The 17811-nt window shown below is 41.5% G+C and overlaps 2 protein-coding genes across 2 annotated transcripts in view; one reads left to right on the forward strand and one right to left on the reverse strand.

Annotated features, from left to right (window-relative positions):
* Positions 1-17811, forward strand: part of GALNT2 (polypeptide N-acetylgalactosaminyltransferase 2) — a 122738-nt gene that overhangs the window by 104388 nt on the left and 539 nt on the right. The gene's annotated exons all lie outside the window — the stretch shown is intronic.
* Positions 413-17811, reverse strand: part of PGBD5 (piggyBac transposable element derived 5) — a 73188-nt gene continuing 55789 nt past the window's right edge. Inside the window, exons 5-7 of the mRNA XM_032681665.1 lie at positions 15939-16136; positions 9893-9998; positions 413-8377 (exon numbers count right to left, since the gene is read on the reverse strand). Coding sequence (XP_032537556.1) covers positions 8182-8377; positions 9893-9998; positions 15939-16136 — 500 coding nt within the window. The 3' untranslated portion in view covers positions 413-8181. The remainder of the gene's footprint in view (positions 8378-9892; positions 9999-15938; positions 16137-17811) is intronic.

The raw sequence follows: 17811 nt of genomic DNA on the forward strand, positions 1-17811 counted from the left end.
CAAACCTTGCCAGGAAGAGCCAGAGCAGTTAAGGACAAAGGGCTGGTACTGTTCAGCAGAGTTATCTGAGAGCTGGGATAGCCACCCATATCCTTGTGTCCAGCCCACCCTGCCCTGAGGTGGCTGGAGAGCATTGCTTGTGAGTGTTGGGGGGCATGCTGGGGACAGTGGTCCCCTTTCCTACGCCTGTGTGCAGACTACATTGAAAGGCTTTTTAAATTCAGGTCTTTCTAAAGAAAATGGCTCTAAACTCAGTGGCTGGATCAAGATGCTGGCTTTTGCCTCTAATGGTCTTAGAGTGTAAACCTATAACTTATGTTGCAGTATATTCTCTACATCCCTTCACCTACACACCCAGAGCACAACCAAACATCTTCCCCACGTATTTCAGAAAAGATCAAGACAGGAAAACAACCGGTAATATATCTGACTGTATTTCAAAGTTGTTGATTGTAAACAAACTTTGTCGAAGAAATAAAATCACATGACAAGATATCAGAGTGATACTATAAATCCATTTTGTTATTGTTGCCACACTTCACATTTTTGGAACTCAGAATTTAGCTCATGGTGTACAAAACTTGTAAAAATTTATTGCAAGCGTGCCTTTGTGTAGAACAAAACCGGTGTCACAAAAGTAGTTCCCTGTCCTGTGCAGAAATACAGTTGTGTATCTCTTACTGGAAAGAGGTCACACACCTGCATTTCCTGAAAGACTTGGCTGTTATAAAATTGCTCTGAGAAGGTTTTAAAAAAGAAAAAAAAAAAAAAAAGCAATTTGCAGTGTATGGTTTACCTCTGGAATTTATGCTTTCAACAGGAATCTTTAGAATTATAAAGAATATGGAACTTTGCAACAGAACTGCAGTTGCTGATGGTGTGAGCACAGCCCAGTAGTCTTGAAAGCCCTTGGCCAGCTAAGGCCCATCCTGATGTTTGGTACTGTCACTGCATTTGATGGAATGTAAGTTGCACACATTGAAAATAAATGAAAAAAAAAACGTTGAGGGAGAGATTCCTTTTCCAGAATCCCCATTGTTCCTGTTTCTACTGTGGTGCTTCCACAGTCTGTTACTTCCATGCTGTGCTGACATGCAGCAGTGCTGTGACTCCAAGGTTCATGACTACTGATCATGTATAGTATAAGGAAAGGCATAAGAGTGAGGCCAGGGATGTAGCTAAAGCAGGGTTTACGTTGCTAAAGCAGCTGTGCAGGACTGTATGTGTTAAACATCAGCCTTTTCTTTTTAATTCAAAGGTAGCAGGGGAGGGGGGCACACATGCTGGAATGATGAGAGTTGAAGGGATCATGTGGGTCCTCTCCCTCCACATACCCAGCCTCTAAAGTTTCCTCTGCCTCCTCAAACCCACTGTTCCTCTTGAATGCCTCCTTGTGTCAGACCATGCTGATTAGCCTCACAGGATCAGATTAATCTCTGGATTAAACCTGAGTTTTGTTATTTTTAATCTCACCCCCAGACCATGGGGTCAAGCTATTTTTTTTTATTTTGGTACTGAAATGCCAGGCTTATAACTAGAAGAAAAATCCAGGTTGGAAAAGAAAGTCCAAAACACCTGCAAACCGTTTTCCATCAAATGAGTAACTCCATAGAGACATGCAAACTGTTCAGCAGTCATGTTTTGCATATACCTTGACACAGATTGAGAACAAGACCATAAAGTTACTTTGACACCAGCGGGTTTAGGTTCTGGATGGTGCTTTGCTTTTCACTTTCTAGGCTTTTATGGGGAACTACTGGAAACAGGTCAAAATACTCTGAAGTCCAGAGCACACTGTAAATACTTGAAGTGTGAAAGTATTTGCCAGATTCTTTATTTTTGAAACGGAGTTGCCAGGGCTGGGAGCAAACTGCATAGGCCTGGCATCTTCCCTGCCTTAGAAAAACATCTGAGATTACCTTGACTATGAAGTCTGTTTGTCCAAGGAGCTTGGATCCTAAATTACACTTATCCCTTCCCCCATTTGTGTATCTGGTCAGGTTGTACACACTGTGGTCCTACAGCATGGCATGATGGTCCACTCCCACTGGGTTCTTCATCCAGGTCACCCAGGCATTCAAGAGTTGTTCAGTTACAGCAAATGATGCTTTCATGGGAAAGATTTTTGCACCACTGATTATGTGGACCACCTTGACATCTCATACAAGCAATTATTACTTCAGCAAAGTGATACAAAAGGGGTTTACCACTTAAGGCTTTTTTGTGATACCTGCTCACCAGACTCATCAAAGTGGAAGGGTTTAAAAACAAAACAAAACCCCAAAAGACTCCCCAGACCCTGTCAAAGCCCCTCTCTGACAGTGATCCAGAGCTGAGGAATGTTACAGCCATTCCAGTTGGAGCAGTGGGTGTGGTGGTGCTGATGCCTGTTTTGTGTCCACAGGAACCTGACAGCACAGCACTAATGGGGCAAAGCAGGCAACACCCTCACAGTGATTGTAATCAGTACAGGCTTCAGAAACAATACCCTGTTTCATTTGAGATTTGCAAAATAGCAAAAAGGACCAGCAAAGCAATGCTATAAATGTAAACTGAAGGGCCAACTCTGTGTTGTCAACTCTTCCAGACTGACCAAGAACCTGCAGGATGACTTGGATGTGCTTTAAATGCATGGAATGAGGGAAGCAAAGGAAAGCATAGGGCAGGAAACTTCTCCAAGGCTACATTTCTGAAGAGACAGAGCTTTTGCTCAAAAGAAGAGGAAGATACCCTTTCTGAACAAAGCACAGCTCTTCCTAACTGTTTTCAACAGTGATATGATGATGATACAGGGGTGCTTCCAGTTCATAATGCTTCTGGAAACAAAGGTAGCTTAGGGAAGAATTGTTACAAGAATGAATATATATCAAGTAGCACTGGTGACAGGCTTGCATATGAGCAGATGATGTGATCTGTCGATGCAGATATCCTAGTTAATAGCAGGCCAAATATATACCTGTTTTGAGCTTAAGAGTTCCTTGCCTCTGTGAAACAACAGCCCTTCAACACTTGAATGTTTTTCTCAACCAGACTGAGATGAGTTCGTTTTACAACCAATCTTACACCAGTCCTACCAAGAAGAAAGTGGCATGGCAAACTCCACAACAGAGATGGATGGAAGACTTCATATTCCATCTAAGTCTCACCAACTTTTCTCAACTCAGTAATTCTTTGCCTGAATTTCACACTCATTACTGGACTATCGTAGAGCTTCAGATTTTCCATTTATCTCCTTTAAGTTCCTCTGAACTGGTTGCACTCCTATGTTTATTGCATTTTTTCTTACCTTCGGTGCAACTTGGTTTTGACTCATGCTGGCCTGTATGAAGGAACCTGTGCTAAGTCCCACAGCCCTTACTTCAGCACGAGAATGATATTTAGCATGCTTTCATTTCTAGTTTGGAAAAGTACATTTGAACAAGAACCAAGTAGCTGAAAACATAGAACATGACCTTAATCACAGAAGTGCAAACTCCACTTTACAGTTTCATTACCCCTTTATCTGTGCTGTGCCTTGGTGTCTGATTAAGAAAGGGGAAGCTCCTGTTTGAGAAGCTAATGATGCCTCATGAGTGCTGAGGTTGTTACAGCACTTTGCAAACCTTGCTTGGAAACTACCACAGATGAGCAGAATTATCAGTGCAGCATAATCCCTAAAATCAGCTCTAGGACTAGGGGACTAAGGCATGTAAGAATAAGATATTGGAGGCTTCTTTCACTACTCACCAGCTCAAGACAGACTCCTAAATAAATGTTAGAAGAAAAGTAAAAAGTACCCTCTCTAGACCAAAAAAAAAAAAAAAAAGGCCACAGTAACATAGCTGGAGGTAAAGAATGGGAGTGCTGTGTTTGAGTTGCTGTCCTTAATGTCAGTCTGGAAACAGGTAAATTCATTTTTCTCCAGGAATTACCTGAAGAAAACAAAGTTGTACTTCTATAAATTTGGATTCTTGGACTACTTGTAAATATATGAGGGCTGAGGATAGAGAACAGAAATGGAAAATGGAGATGCGATTTCTTTATATTGTGCCCTACTGTCAAGTGCACAGATGGGCTGAAGTAAAAAGTGGCAGAGTTTCTGCAAGCCCTTGAAGCATTTTTCAACTGAGACAACAGTGGAAACCACTTCACACTGGCTTCCAAGCTCTAGTGAGCGTTATATCACACACTGGGAAAAGAAATGTTTTCCAAGAATGGATCGTGGCATGACAGACATTTCTTGAAAGTACTGTGCATAGGTGACCAGTATGTCTTACCGATGCTCTCAGTTCTTTGAAACAAAGTTTGCATACCATAAATAAGTCCTTATCAGTTTTCAGAAGTACATGTGAATGAAAATTCAATTCAACAGGAGAGAAATGAGCCATGCTGTGCTCCCTTGGCTTCTTCAGCATCAAAGTTTGTTGTTGTGGTGGGGTTTTTTTGTTTTGGTTTGGTTTGGGTTTTTTTGGTTGTTGTTGTTGTTGGTTGGGTTTTGGGGTTTTTTTTTTGAGAAAGTTTAGAGACATTTCTCTGTGACCCGGCTGGCATTTCCACTGCATTTCATCTACTGCTGAGTTTTACGATCTTACCTAGATTGTCTTAAGGCTACAAAAAAACCCCCCCCACAAACCAAACTATCATTTCACAAGTCATTGCACAATTAGACACACACATCATAGCTAGCATCCTTGCACTACTTTGAGACTAACTTCCCCTCCCTCCCCCACCCTTTAACTAGGGAGAAGCTTTAATATTATGAGCAGGTGGGCAACCAACCTGCTCTGAGAAAGCCAGTTTGCAGTAAACGAAATGTTACAGAGGCTGAGCTGCAGTTAACAAACTTTAGCCTTTTAAAAATTATTCAATTTCTTCCTTAATTACTTTGCCTTGCTTGTAGTAACAGAGAAAGTGCAAGATGCTTTTATACAAGCAGAAATCCTAACTTTCCCCAACCCTATCCAGTCAATAAAAAGAAAAGATGAGGGGGAAGAGTCATCTGTAGATCTAGGCTATGCTTTGGTGACTTTTGCTTGTTGGCTTCAAGAGCCAAAATTCAAGCATTTTGTACATATAAATATATATAAATATTTTTGCTTACTTATGGAATGTTTGTGCATGTTTAGAACACCAGTTCAAAATGATGAGGGATGGTTAAGGCTAAGAAAATGAAATTCATTGCAAAGCTATAATTTTGTTTTCATTTTTCTCTAAAGCATCTTCCCTGCAATAGTCAGCCACTGTGTAATCCCCCGTCAACACCAATTCTAGGGAAAACTACTCAGGACCCAGTCCCTGAGGCAAAAAGCTAGGACCTCATGATTTGAGCTCAAGTAATCCACATAATTAACAGCATACATTAGTGAAAAATTAAATATTCCAAGGCCTCAGACCTACTTTCACCTGAAAAAGAAAAGGCATTTTCTGTATGGGGTGGCCTAGATCCAGGCCTTTAAGCATACATAGTAATTTAACAATTGGCCAAGGCCTCCAGGTTTATCCCAGGGGCCCACAATACAGCTGGAGAGTGCTCTTCCTACTCCTAAGAAATGCCAAGTGGCTCTGAGGTGGTCTTGCAAACCATCCCATCTCTGCTGGGGTATAGGTACCCTGCAGATGCTCCAGCATGGCAAGGGAATGCAAGGAAGCAGATACTGTTCATTCAAGCCATCCCATCAGCAAAGTTCCAGCCAGACCTTTCCTTACTGCCCCAATTTTAACTACCATATAAATTTATGGGATATAATGAACTATTAGGTACTCTTCCTAATCCAATATCAGCTGGCATTGTCTGAAGCAGGGAGCAATAAGAACACCATTTGCCTTTTGGTACCTCTGTGAAATTTCCTGAAAAAAGGAAACTGTGGGCTTATATTGCTGAACATTTGTTTTTAATGCTTCAGGCTAGCTCCTCTCTCTGAATACTTAGAAGACTGACAATAACCAGCTATCACACACAGTCTGAAGAGGGGTGGTCTCAGTTCTCTGTGGGGCTAAGAAGTTCTGAACTCATCCTTGGGTTCCTATGCAGCTTGGCATTGCCAAGGACTAGAGTGGTGCAAACCTTCTCCCTCCTTTTGAGGCTAGGAGGCCTCAGTGCACAAGGTTTTGTCCTTTCTCCCATGTTTCCTGGGAGGAGACTTTGTGGACTGAGAAGTGAACAGGGATGCTTAGGAATCCCGCTCTTGTACATTGTGCAGCCGGCAGGCAGAGCAGGACATGCGAGATAGGCTCCAGGCTGTATGACAAGCAGAATCACTGTGGAGTTGGCCATTCCCTTACTCTCCCTGCAACCAGGTGAGATCTGCCTCTAAGTCTGCTCCAAAAAATAAGACTTTGGTGGAAACAGAAAGGTATCAGTGCAAGGATACTCTATTAATTTACTAACCCCTGTTCGATTCTTTCTCTGTTATTATTTTCATGCTGTGCATTTGCACATCGCATAATGATGAAATCTAAGGAATTTTCAAATTCATGTTGGTTACCCTCTATTGCCTCTTGCCAGTTAGATACATATAACCTGGTGAGATTTACAATCATAAATCAATAAATTAGTTGATCACTCCATTCCTCTTGAATCAACTCAAGTCATTCTTCAGTAAAACTTTTCAGGCTTGGGGACCTAAAACCAGGTGGTCCTCTAAGCAACATGGTTTCTGCCCCATAATGCAATTCTGTTTGTGTTTGTCACTGCTAACCTTTAGAACATGGAGTTTTTTGCTGATTGAGTTGTGGACTGAAATCAATAAAGTGTAGAGGGCAGGGTAGCATTTCACTTCAGTATCGATTCTCCCTTGTTTCAGTCATACCTCTCTCTCTCAGTATTGTTTTCTGAAGCTCCAGCAGCCTTCAGATTCCACCAGCACCAAAATGTGGCATTTCAGCCTTGGCCACCAGCTCATGACGATGATTGTCCTCTACAGTGTTACCAAGAACAGAAGAAGAACTCTTTGGGCTTGCTCTGTTTCAGTGAGGTTTACGGTCTGGTTGCAACTGGACTTCTTTTTGTAAAACGCAATGCTATGTTATTTTGCTAAACATGTAATCTGCTCAATTACAACTACTGTAACAAGCCCTGAATTCTAACTAAAAGAATTCCTACAGAACACACCACAGTGATAATGGGAAACACACGGCTATTAGTGACTTATTTTTTTCCTGCCAACTGTGTGTCAAATAGAGTTCTAAACTGGACCAAAAAAGTCTTGACAGTTACAAAGGAAAAAGCGAGAAACTGCTGTTCCTAAAACCTTAACAGTCCATTAGATTAGCTTTTTAAGCAACATTTAAGATACAGTTGAAATCAAGAAAAAATACAGATGTTATACTCTGATTTCTCACCTGTACACTGACCGTGGCAGTTAAGATGTGAGGCAGTATTACTTAATGGTTTACTCATTGTTAATACTTACAGTATTAATCACTGTGTGTTTGTGTATAAAAGGTTTTGTCCTGGTTAAAAAAGAAAATCAATATAATGTATTTTCATTTTAAATTCACTAATGTATTTGGTTTCTCCTAATTTTTCTGTGTACTAACTGGGATCAAATTGCCTTAGGTGACATTAATAAAAACAGGAAAAAGAAAAAAAAAACCACAGAAAGAAAAAAATCTTGACTGGTCCTCAGTTCCTGGCTGCCTGCCTGTGAAGGTTTTGTTTGTCAATATGCTTGCTTCAGTGTTCATGTATCTGAACTGCTCTGTTTATCACACTGGGAGGACAGCAGCAACGCCCTACAGGATGGCAGGCACTCCCAGCCACAGCCCATGGTGCAGACTTACATTGCTTGTCCCAGAATTTAGTAACTCCAAGTACACTATAGAGTTTTCCATAATACCTGTCTAGGGCTGCTGAGCTATGCCAACTTATGACAAGCTCTTGGCCCAGGAGTAACTTTACAAGATGACCCTGTTCAACAAATAGTATTGAGATGACAACTAGTTTAAGTCTTTTTTGGGTGTACAGATTCCCACAGGGCATTCACATATGCAATTGTGTGTCAGCTTTTCCAGTGGCACTTTCTGCACAACATGTCTACATCCAGCTGCTATTAGGAACAAAGTTTCCACCTCTCTAGTGGCATCACTTGGCATTTTTGGATGACAGCACTGGTGGTGTCACAAGTTCCTTGCTTTGCTGCTCCAGGTGTGGTATCTTCTGCTTACCCTTCAGCCTCTGCCTACGCCACCAGGAACAATGCATCAATGGGAGGGTGAGGTGTCTTCTAAGCCCAGAAGCTCCTTTACAAGTCTCTCACCAAACTGTGCACGGCTGTACCTTGTCACATGGTAGGCCTCTGACATTTTGTAGAGGATGTAGGCATTATTTATGGCGATGCTGATGGCAAACCAGAATACTTGTTGCCAGGTCTTGTTTGGTTTGTGAGAAATGAAATACCTAAAAAGCCAAGAGAGGAGGGAAAAGCACTGTTAAGCCAAACAATTGCAGCTGGGATGCAAGAAATAATCTCAGACAAAGATCCTGCAGTCATAAAGGAGAAGCAGACCTGGGACTTCATACCTGGTTCAAGTATCTTTTTAAGAAATTTTGTACAATGTATTCGACAGTCATTTACAGCTAATTCGCACAATTTTGGAAATTTCTAGTAGTGTTTAAAAGAACAGACTTCCTTGCTCTCAGAAGCTCTTCTGAGCTTGAAGAAGTTGCAAGTTGCTTGCTTCAGCAACACTCTCACCTCTGTACCACTCCATTTAAATAAGAGTACTGATAAAGATTCCTAGAGCTTACCCATGACAAACATCCACATGAATGGAGCTGTGGGTCTGAATCCCTTCAATTTGCAACTAAAAAAAGCCTCAGGCACATTATATTACAGTTTTGGGAAGCTTGCTGATTCTTCTCCTCATGTTTATTGTGAGCAAAGAATGATTTCTGCTGCTGTCAACAGTAGGTGGGAGGATGTGGGGGTAGAGCCAGAGCATACAGTGGTGATATGTGGAGCACTGCTCCATAAGGCAGAACTAGAAAGGACTGACATCCTTATATTTAGGTTCTGACTCATTCTAAGACTGCCAGAATATTCACTCTTCAGTCATAAGATTTCCCACTTTCCTACTTTCATTTTTTTAGTAATCATTTAAATCTACTACCTCAGCTCTTTTCCGTATTGATTTCCTCAGATCAGATCCCAGTACCGTTCTCCAGCAACCACCTCCTCCTCTTTCGTATATTCTACTGAATTCTTGCTGTCTTGCCCAGAACTGGCATTAAAAATCCATGCTGCTCTTTCTCTCTCTTCAGTTTTTAGTTCTTGAAATCTTCTGCACCTCATCACTATTCCCAAAACCAAGCCTCACCACTGCTATTCTTACTCATTTCTGTTTCTCCCTACTACATTAAGAGCTAACACTGAAGACCCCAACTGGAATGCAGAAGACAGAAGTTCTACATTCTGCCCTCTCAGATCATGTAGATCAGGTTTAGAGGCACAACTGAATGTCTTTTTTCTTCTGGCTCCAGGTGACACAAATATCACCAGGACAGATAATCAAGTAAACACCATCTATTGCTAGAGGTGGAGAGCTGAGCTAGCCTGAGACACTTGTGGGGCTAGTAGACCCTTGCTGAATTCTTTATTTAGCCTTCAATTTGACGTGGCCAAGAGCATCGGCTTGCTGGCTTATCCTCCCAACACTTCTCAAAAGTCATTTACAAGATGCTAAGGACCTATGTCTCAACATCTCTTTTTGACTGGTGGATGTGGAGATAGAGCCAAAACAACAGCCTTGTGCAGAGCCAGCTTCTGATCTTTGACTTAAACTGAAGTTTTGTCTGAGACTCGGTGAAAGCAGGATTGGGCCCTCAGCTGCAGCTCAACATGGAGGACTCAGATATTGCAGCGAGAGAAGGTGTGAAAGGAATACACACATGCATGCACATATTCTTACTTACTTGCTGTATTTGTCATCATATTTGCAGATATAGCTAAGGTGAGCAGCAAAGGCTTCAACTGCCAATGGACATGGAATTTCTCCACTTTTTCTCTTAATTATAACTCCTGCATCAATTAGAAACATAACAGTCTCAAATTAACAGCATAAGTCTAGCAATTAAAAGATATGGTTTCTATATACAGTTTTTTATAAAATAAACCTTATTGACAGGTTTTGCCCTAATACTGGGAAGTTATCTGTAACAGAGATGCTCACTTGAGCAAGTGGAAGGAGAAGAAGAGGGATCATTTTTCAGCTGGAAATGAAGAGAGGTTAGCCACAAACATCTTTGCCATACATTCAGAAAAAAGCATACATAGCTGTAGTCCCACAGTAGCCCCTTACAGACAGTATTAGTCTCTCCTTTTTTGGTTCACTATAAGTTGTGGTCACCTCTAGAGTGGTGACCTGCTGTTATATTCTTTGAATTCTGAAGTCCCAAATGAGTCTCTTGAAATTAAATCCTTTGCTTGTCTCCACCCACAGGGGCCAAGAGCAACATGACCTCCACTTTTCCAGATGCTAATTGACACAGAAGAGAAAATACAATAAGAAGGAGTCAACTGGATAAACTCAGTCAAGACAGAGGTGATGCTAGTGTGTGAGTTGAAGGAGCCACGCAGTATCTTTGAAATGGAAAGCAGCCTGATTCCTGCTGTGGGGAGCCAGAGCTCAGATGTACACTTAGGTTGCTCAGTGGAGCTAAGCACACATTTCTCTGCCTGCGAGTGATGCTCCCTGCCTGATCAGCTGGCTTGGTAATTCAGCTCATCATGGGGGACGATTATGCTGCCTACTGCAGAAGTCCGTGGTAAGGCAACAGGTCACCTTCAGCCACCTACGAACCACTCTCTGCATTGACAAAGATGTGATGCCTAGAGCAGGTTACTCCAAAAATGGGCCCCATTCCCTCACATGGTCTATCTTTGACCTGGCCTTATTCAACACTACAGCAGAAGCTCTCCTAAGAAACTCTCCTAGGTATTTTTTGATTTACCGTTCCTGTCCTCCTTCCCCACTCCTGGGGGATGCTCCTTGTAGGAGGGAAGGGTGATTAAAACAAACTTACAGTATGGGAGTCTGTTCCCTAACTTTTGACTTATGTCCCCAAAGGGTTCAATTGTCAACTCTCCAAGGTGTGGACCACCCTTGTTCCATCTCTATGGCACTGTCTAGTGAGGATCCGTACTGTCTCCCTATATATACCAGCAAAATTTTTCCTGGTCTAGAGAAGCATAGGCTTCGTTGCATCCTTTCTCCAGCATTGTTTCAGTACAGGTACAATTCTGGGCTTTCTCATTTCTCAGGCCTTCAAAAAAACCTTTCATTGCCTTCTTTCTGCCAACTCTTTTACAATCATCCCTAAAATGCTACTCACGTTTTGATTATAGACTTCACCATTTCATTCCTTCAACTGGAAGTCTCATTCCATCTGTTATCTCTGCCAAGCCCCCTGTGCTATTTTGAAGCAAGACTTGTGACACTTACTAAATGTCATGTTACAGCTGAGCCATGCAGCAACTTATTTGGGGTCTTTAAAGTCTGATTTTTCAAGAGTCCAAAATGATATCACCTCTAAATTGTTCAATGCACTCTCCTTTCACCTCTGCCTCACCCAAGCTGGGTGTAAATGTAGCTTAAGTGGAGGGGAGTGGGGAGAGGAACAACCAAATAAATAAATCCTTCATTACATTCACATAATTATTATAGTGTGTTTTTGATCCTTTTAATGAGTACTACAAAATCTGACCAGCATGAGGTAAAGAGGACTGATACATCATCAGCCTGCTGCATCAGTGCCACAAAATCACTTGCCATCCCACCAGGGCAGTTCAGGAAAGGACAAGTATGTTCTGGTACCAGTGTTTAAAAAAAAAAATAAAATCCCCTTCTTTCTTCTCCTGCTCTCCTCTCTTTCCTTCCTTTCTCTTCCTTTGGAGATTCGTATTTCCTTTGCAATTTGCTTAGTATTCATAATCCTTAAAACAATGCATTGCAGTGGCAGCTATATGGGTACTGTATACTCCCTCTCACTTTCTATTATATTCCACATAACATTCCTTTGTTTTGAGAATATAAATAGCTTTATAGGCACACTATTTTTTGGCCTTTCCTAGCCTTGCTTCTTAGCCATATGCCACCTCCCCATGGAAGACAACAGCTGGAGCTGGGTCCTTCCTGGCTGCAGGTCTCTGTGGCAAGCGGTCCAAAGCCAGCCCCAAGCCAGCTGACTCACCGGCACATCTGATGAGTTGTTTCCCCTCCTGGTCCTCCCCCAGCATCACTGTGTTCCCATTCTTGGAAGCACTCCAGTGAATGCACCGCCTGCGCTGCAGCTACAGCCTGCCTTTGCCTCCATGCTGGAAGGGCTGCCGGCTTCTGGCTTCCATGCTGTCACCTTAGAAAGGCATCACCTTTCGGGGTTTTTTTAAACCCTTTTTTATTTAAAATTTTAGACTGTATGCTCATCAAGCAAAGCTTGGGAAATACCACTCCAAATGAAACAAGGAGAAAGACAAAGGTTTGTTGAGACATGTTTGTTTCCTCAAAACACTTCTAAGCCTATCTGTGATTTTACAAGAACCATGAGTTGTTTTTTTTAAAATGTGAGCCTCATTAATATCAGCACTTGCATCCAACTTGGCAAACACTGAGATTTCATAACAATATAACACTGCGTGATCCAAGTGCTATGTGGCTTTTTATCAGGACTTTGATTTGTTACAGTTCTTGATCAGAATTGCAGACAGTCAGCATTGCACAATGTCTGATTGTTCAAGGTCTTCCCATCAGGGTCCTCTGGCCCCCTCCCCGCTGTCAGCATACTTGGACACAACCTCCTGACTGTAGGCTTACAAAGGGCACATGGAAATGTAAAGTTGAAACCCTAAGCTCATCCATCCTGAAACATACTTTTTAACATTATACTTCTTGCCCCAGACTTCCCAATTCTGGGTCAATCTTAAAAGCTGATTTTTTCAGGAAACTAGACTGTCACCAGACAACCCTCACTCCAGCTTCTCCTGGGCTAAGAACCACACAGGGACTTAAACAACTGCTTCATACAACTGTGATGGCTCCACAGTATCTCCCATCTTCTCACAAGTCACTTGCAAGATGCCAACACTCCATTTACAGCTCTTTAGTCCTTGCATATGTGGCCCAAGCTTTGTTTTCTACCCTCAATTATTGTCTGTTCAGCTTTTAAGTAGAGCTAGTTGGTGAAGAGCACCTGTGACAGTTCTCAGAAAGAAGATACTTCTTAAAAAGATCTTGGATTCAACAGTTTTTTGATAGAGACATTATTCTGGTCATCCTGCTGTGCAGCAAGTGAGGCTGCTACCTGCCCCATCCTGCTACATATGAAAAATAGAAAATATTGTAGACATTTCTAGAAGGTAGTAATGGAGATGCTAGGAAAGTGAGCAGCAGATCTAGAGTGAAAAAACAAAAATGCAGCTTTGTCCCACAGATGGGGAGGTTTGGGCCAGCACATAGATCACCTGCTTTAGAATAAGGGTAACTTTTTACTCTCTAGGGGTCCCAATCTCTTTTGACTTCTCAGTTTTTCTACAATACAGGCACAACTCAAAATTAAACTCAAGTTAAAGCTTAAGGGAAATTAAAAACCCAATCAGATTTTGTTCTAGGCAGAAACTACATACTTGATAGCAGAGAAAGGAGGACATTTTTGCAGGACTAAAGGAATGAGACTTATCCTTTAGTATCTGAGATGATGCCTTATGACATGTGGGTTTAAAACATCCATAATAAATAACCTGCTGCATCTAAGAATAGTATTCCTAGATCAGCTCTGACAAGTGTACTGCCCTCCTGATGGCTCTGGCTAGGGTGGGATTTGCACTCCTAATACAGGCAAGTACCTTCTTGACTTTCTTCTAAATTGCAATAAATAGCTAATTATTAGCTATGTCCACCCCTTTTCTTATCCTAAGTGTTCTTTTGACCATCTTTTGCCTTCTATTTTTAAGGTTTCTCCTTACAGACTCCTGCAGCCTGCAAACATTTATGCTCAACCAAGTGCAAACACACACCATGCATCACGAGGCAATCCCACTGGTGCCACTCTCAGCTCAACTACCCTGCATGGGTTTTAATCCCCTTTGTCCCCACCTCCTCTCCCATATAACACATGTGCTCAGCAGGTGCTCACATGTGCTCACATTAGAGGCTTGCCTCAAGGAGCATACATTCCTCCCCTTCCTCCTCTATATTTACACACTTTAGAGGAGACTTTGGTGGTCCAGCTTCAAGTTGGCTTAAACTAGCTCTGCTGCACTGACTTTAGAGATGCCAAATCAGAGGCAGGCAATCTGGTCTCTTGCCTTCCCACTGAGTCTCCATCTGTTCCTAGGTCTTCACTAGAGACTCTCTTTCCCCAGCATCACTCTTTAAAAAGCCAGTCTCTGTTTTCTGCTCTGATTCACTGTGAGCTATGTCAACTGTCCCAGCCAGCATTTGGTGAGCAATGTATTGGGCAGGCCTTGTCCACAACACACAGAGGTCCTAATTGGTGGATGTTAAACTACCTCACACATAGAGCCTACAATCCCATCTATGCCACAACAGACCCAAGGTCAATCACAAGCACAACAGCTCACACCTCCATGTGCTCCTTGTAAGGACAGTTTGCTTTTGCTCCCCCTTTTAATGAGCCACTTAACATTGATGTTTACAGAGTATTTTTCTAATAATATTTATGAATTATAGCCAAATGCTCCATGACTGTCTATAAAAAACAGGTGACATGTAGTGATAACTCTTGTCCAGTTAGTGCAGCTGAATAATCTAAATCAGCAAAATGCACAAGGAAAACAGCACAAATTCTAATGGCGAATGCCCCTCATGGGAAGCAACACTATTCCAGGAACTGACTTTAGCAGGGTCTCCAAAGTGTCGTATTTCCTTCACGTATTTTCAGTATTGTGCTCAGACACCAGCCCATCTGAGTCACCAAGTTGTCACTCCACTGGGGTGCCCAGCAGAATTCCTCTGGGTGAGCCACACTTTGTTAAGGTAATAAGCCTCCTGGGAAGGCATTGAACAACACACTAAGTCAGCTTCTCAGCTTACCATACAGTCATTTTTGGCATTAACTTTGCTTCCATAGTCTGTACACGCATGTGAGAGTTGCTTGGGATTCAGAAAATGAGTGTAGAAGGTGCCTTTGAATTGGTGGGTTTACATTTAAAGGTTTAGGTTATTCTTATTTGTTTCTAGCAGTTATACATAAATCTGAATAATAAAAATTATAAGAAACTGAAACAATATTTTCACTGAAAAACTAGTTTTAAGGAGTTAGCTAGTCATATTGCATTTAACAGAAGTTTCCAAACATTCTTAATACCATCTGTATACTTTCAAAAAGGAAAAGATTTCAGTTGCAAGAAGCTCTCTTGCCATTATTTGAACCATCCAAATTATCTGTTTTGGTTTCTTTTCATCAACTGCTAAAATCAATTTAACATACAACAGGAAATCTTAATCATATTTACTTCTGGCAAAAAGATGTTTGTTTGTGACTAAGTTTTTACTGGGTAAGATAAATTAATTGTAGGATCTGCTCAGAGTTCTAAGTATATCATGATGTGTATTCATTTTTCTTTAGCAGCAATCCTAGAAGATGCTTTGCAAATGGGGCTAGTATAGTCTTATATAGTCTTATATAAGTCTTATATAGTCTTATATAATCATCTTCCCTTGTCTGACCATCACCAAAGACATAATCTTTCTACCTGAAAGGATACTGCCTCCACCAGCTCAGGCAAAGGAGGCTGCAGTAGGCTTTTAACCTTTGTATAGGAAAAAAGAACAGCTGTAGGAAGACACAAAAGGGAATCACTACTGCTACTGTTTATCTAGAATGTTATGACCAATTATGATCAAGCTCTTTGTTCAGGCTTATTATCAAACTCAGTGACTCATTTTGCCTTGTGACATAAAGCATGTGCACTTTTGAGATGAGAAGTAGGAATATTGCTTACCTTGTTGAACCGGTGAATAGGCATTGGTCAGAAAACGAAAGTGCCCTTTATTGTACCAGCAGATCAAGGACATGTTTCCCTTCATTCGTATTCTGTACTGCCCTCTGGACTGTGGAGTTTCAGAATTGTTCAGCATGGATGGAGGTAGGCCTGTGCAGTCACTCTTCCTGGTGCTCAGCAACCCACAGCAGTAAATCTCTGCATATGAACAAACATATTCACTCATTGCATGGACCCAAAGAGCAAAAACAGAAGAGCAAGTCTGAGTGACCTAAATAGAGAAAGAACTTGCCCTACAACATTCTAGTTGAACAGATATGTCAGCCAACTGGTTTTCTTCTGTAATACGAAAGATTTGTGTCCTATATTAATGTCTCTGGAAACAGAGACAAGTGGAGAAAGTCTGCTCTCTTGATTAAATGTATTCACACCTCCTGCATAGTCATGATGAAATGACAAGAAAAATAATTCTTTCTAGCAATAACATCTACAATCTGTGTAATAGTCTTCACAACATGTTTAAAATTGGTCTGAAAAAAAACTCCAACGGTGATACGCATTATGGGACAAATCAGAATTTATTAACCCAGAGAGTCTTTGATGTTTAGCTAAGAGAATAAATTGTGGAGGGAGCAGAGAGGTAGGGGAAGCTATAGCATCTTAGATGATAACTAGAATAAATTCTCCTACATGACTCCCATGATGCTTTTAATCACAATATACATAGGTGACAAACTCTGGTTTAATCTACTGCTTTCATTGTGCTGCCAAGTTCCTCATTTTCAGTTCACTACCCCTTGCGCCTGCATCATCTGGTTTACTAAGGAAATGCTGCTTAAGCAGTTAAAAAACACTGAAACCACTGGCTGATTTAAAAAATGAGTATGCGAGAAGGATGGAGAAGATGGAAATACAAGTTCTGTGAAAACTGATTTTAGGGAAAGGAGATAAATCACACAGTGCCCTAGCTGAGCGAACACTGATCTTGTCCTGCACAGACATCATAGGCTCTGCAGGCAACACAGTCTGCTGCTCACAGCTTCTTGGCCTGTGAAAGAGGCAATGAATAAAATCTAACACCACAAAACACACCTCAGTGCAGCCAGGTGGGCACAAACAAGATTTGGAAACAATATTAATAACAATGCTTGAATTTGTCATTAGGCTGTGAAATAATAACAGCCTCTTTCTGTTTGTCCAAGAGAAGCAGATCTTGATCAAATTTTTCCAAGGAAATCTTGGATGGAAATTTCCACCATCTCCCTCAGTTTTATGTTAACCCACTTGAGTGGAAAAAAACAATGGGCATGGAAGCAGGTGACATCTGTGCACATCTTGTGGTGGTTTAAAACTCATCTCTCAGCTAAGTCTGCTTGATCAAATTTTCCATCATGCCAAATTTTGCATGGTATCCTTACAGAGGAAACGCAAAGTCAGAATACAGTGTCTGGCTTCCCCTAACCACATTACCTCTGTTCTTGGGTTTCCTTTTATGTGGCTCTTCTGCCTCTGTCTTTCTGGAATCACCTAAGCTCTTGAGTGCAGGTGAAGCTTTTGTCCTTGGTTCATACAATGACTGGCATGCTGAGCATTCCCTCAAGAGCTCACAGATACTACAGGAATACTAATAAAATAATTGAAAATACTCATTAATTAGTCCAGTTGCTGTGGGCCGATCTACAAGGAGCTATGGCTCTTCCATCAGAAATTTAAGCCACTTATGTCAGAAGGCAGTAACTAACACAGCAATGGGGAAACTTCATCCTCAAGGAGGAAACCTGCACTCCATTGGTTATTTCTAATGAATGAATCAGTCCTTGGAAACCAGTAAGTTCCTTCCACAAAAGACAGTGAGAGAAGCCTGATGACAACA

The sequence above is a fragment of the Chiroxiphia lanceolata genome, chromosome 3 (genome assembly GCF_009829145.1).
Source record: "Chiroxiphia lanceolata isolate bChiLan1 chromosome 3, bChiLan1.pri, whole genome shotgun sequence".
In the NCBI taxonomy this organism is placed as follows: Eukaryota; Metazoa; Chordata; class Aves; order Passeriformes; family Pipridae; genus Chiroxiphia; species Chiroxiphia lanceolata.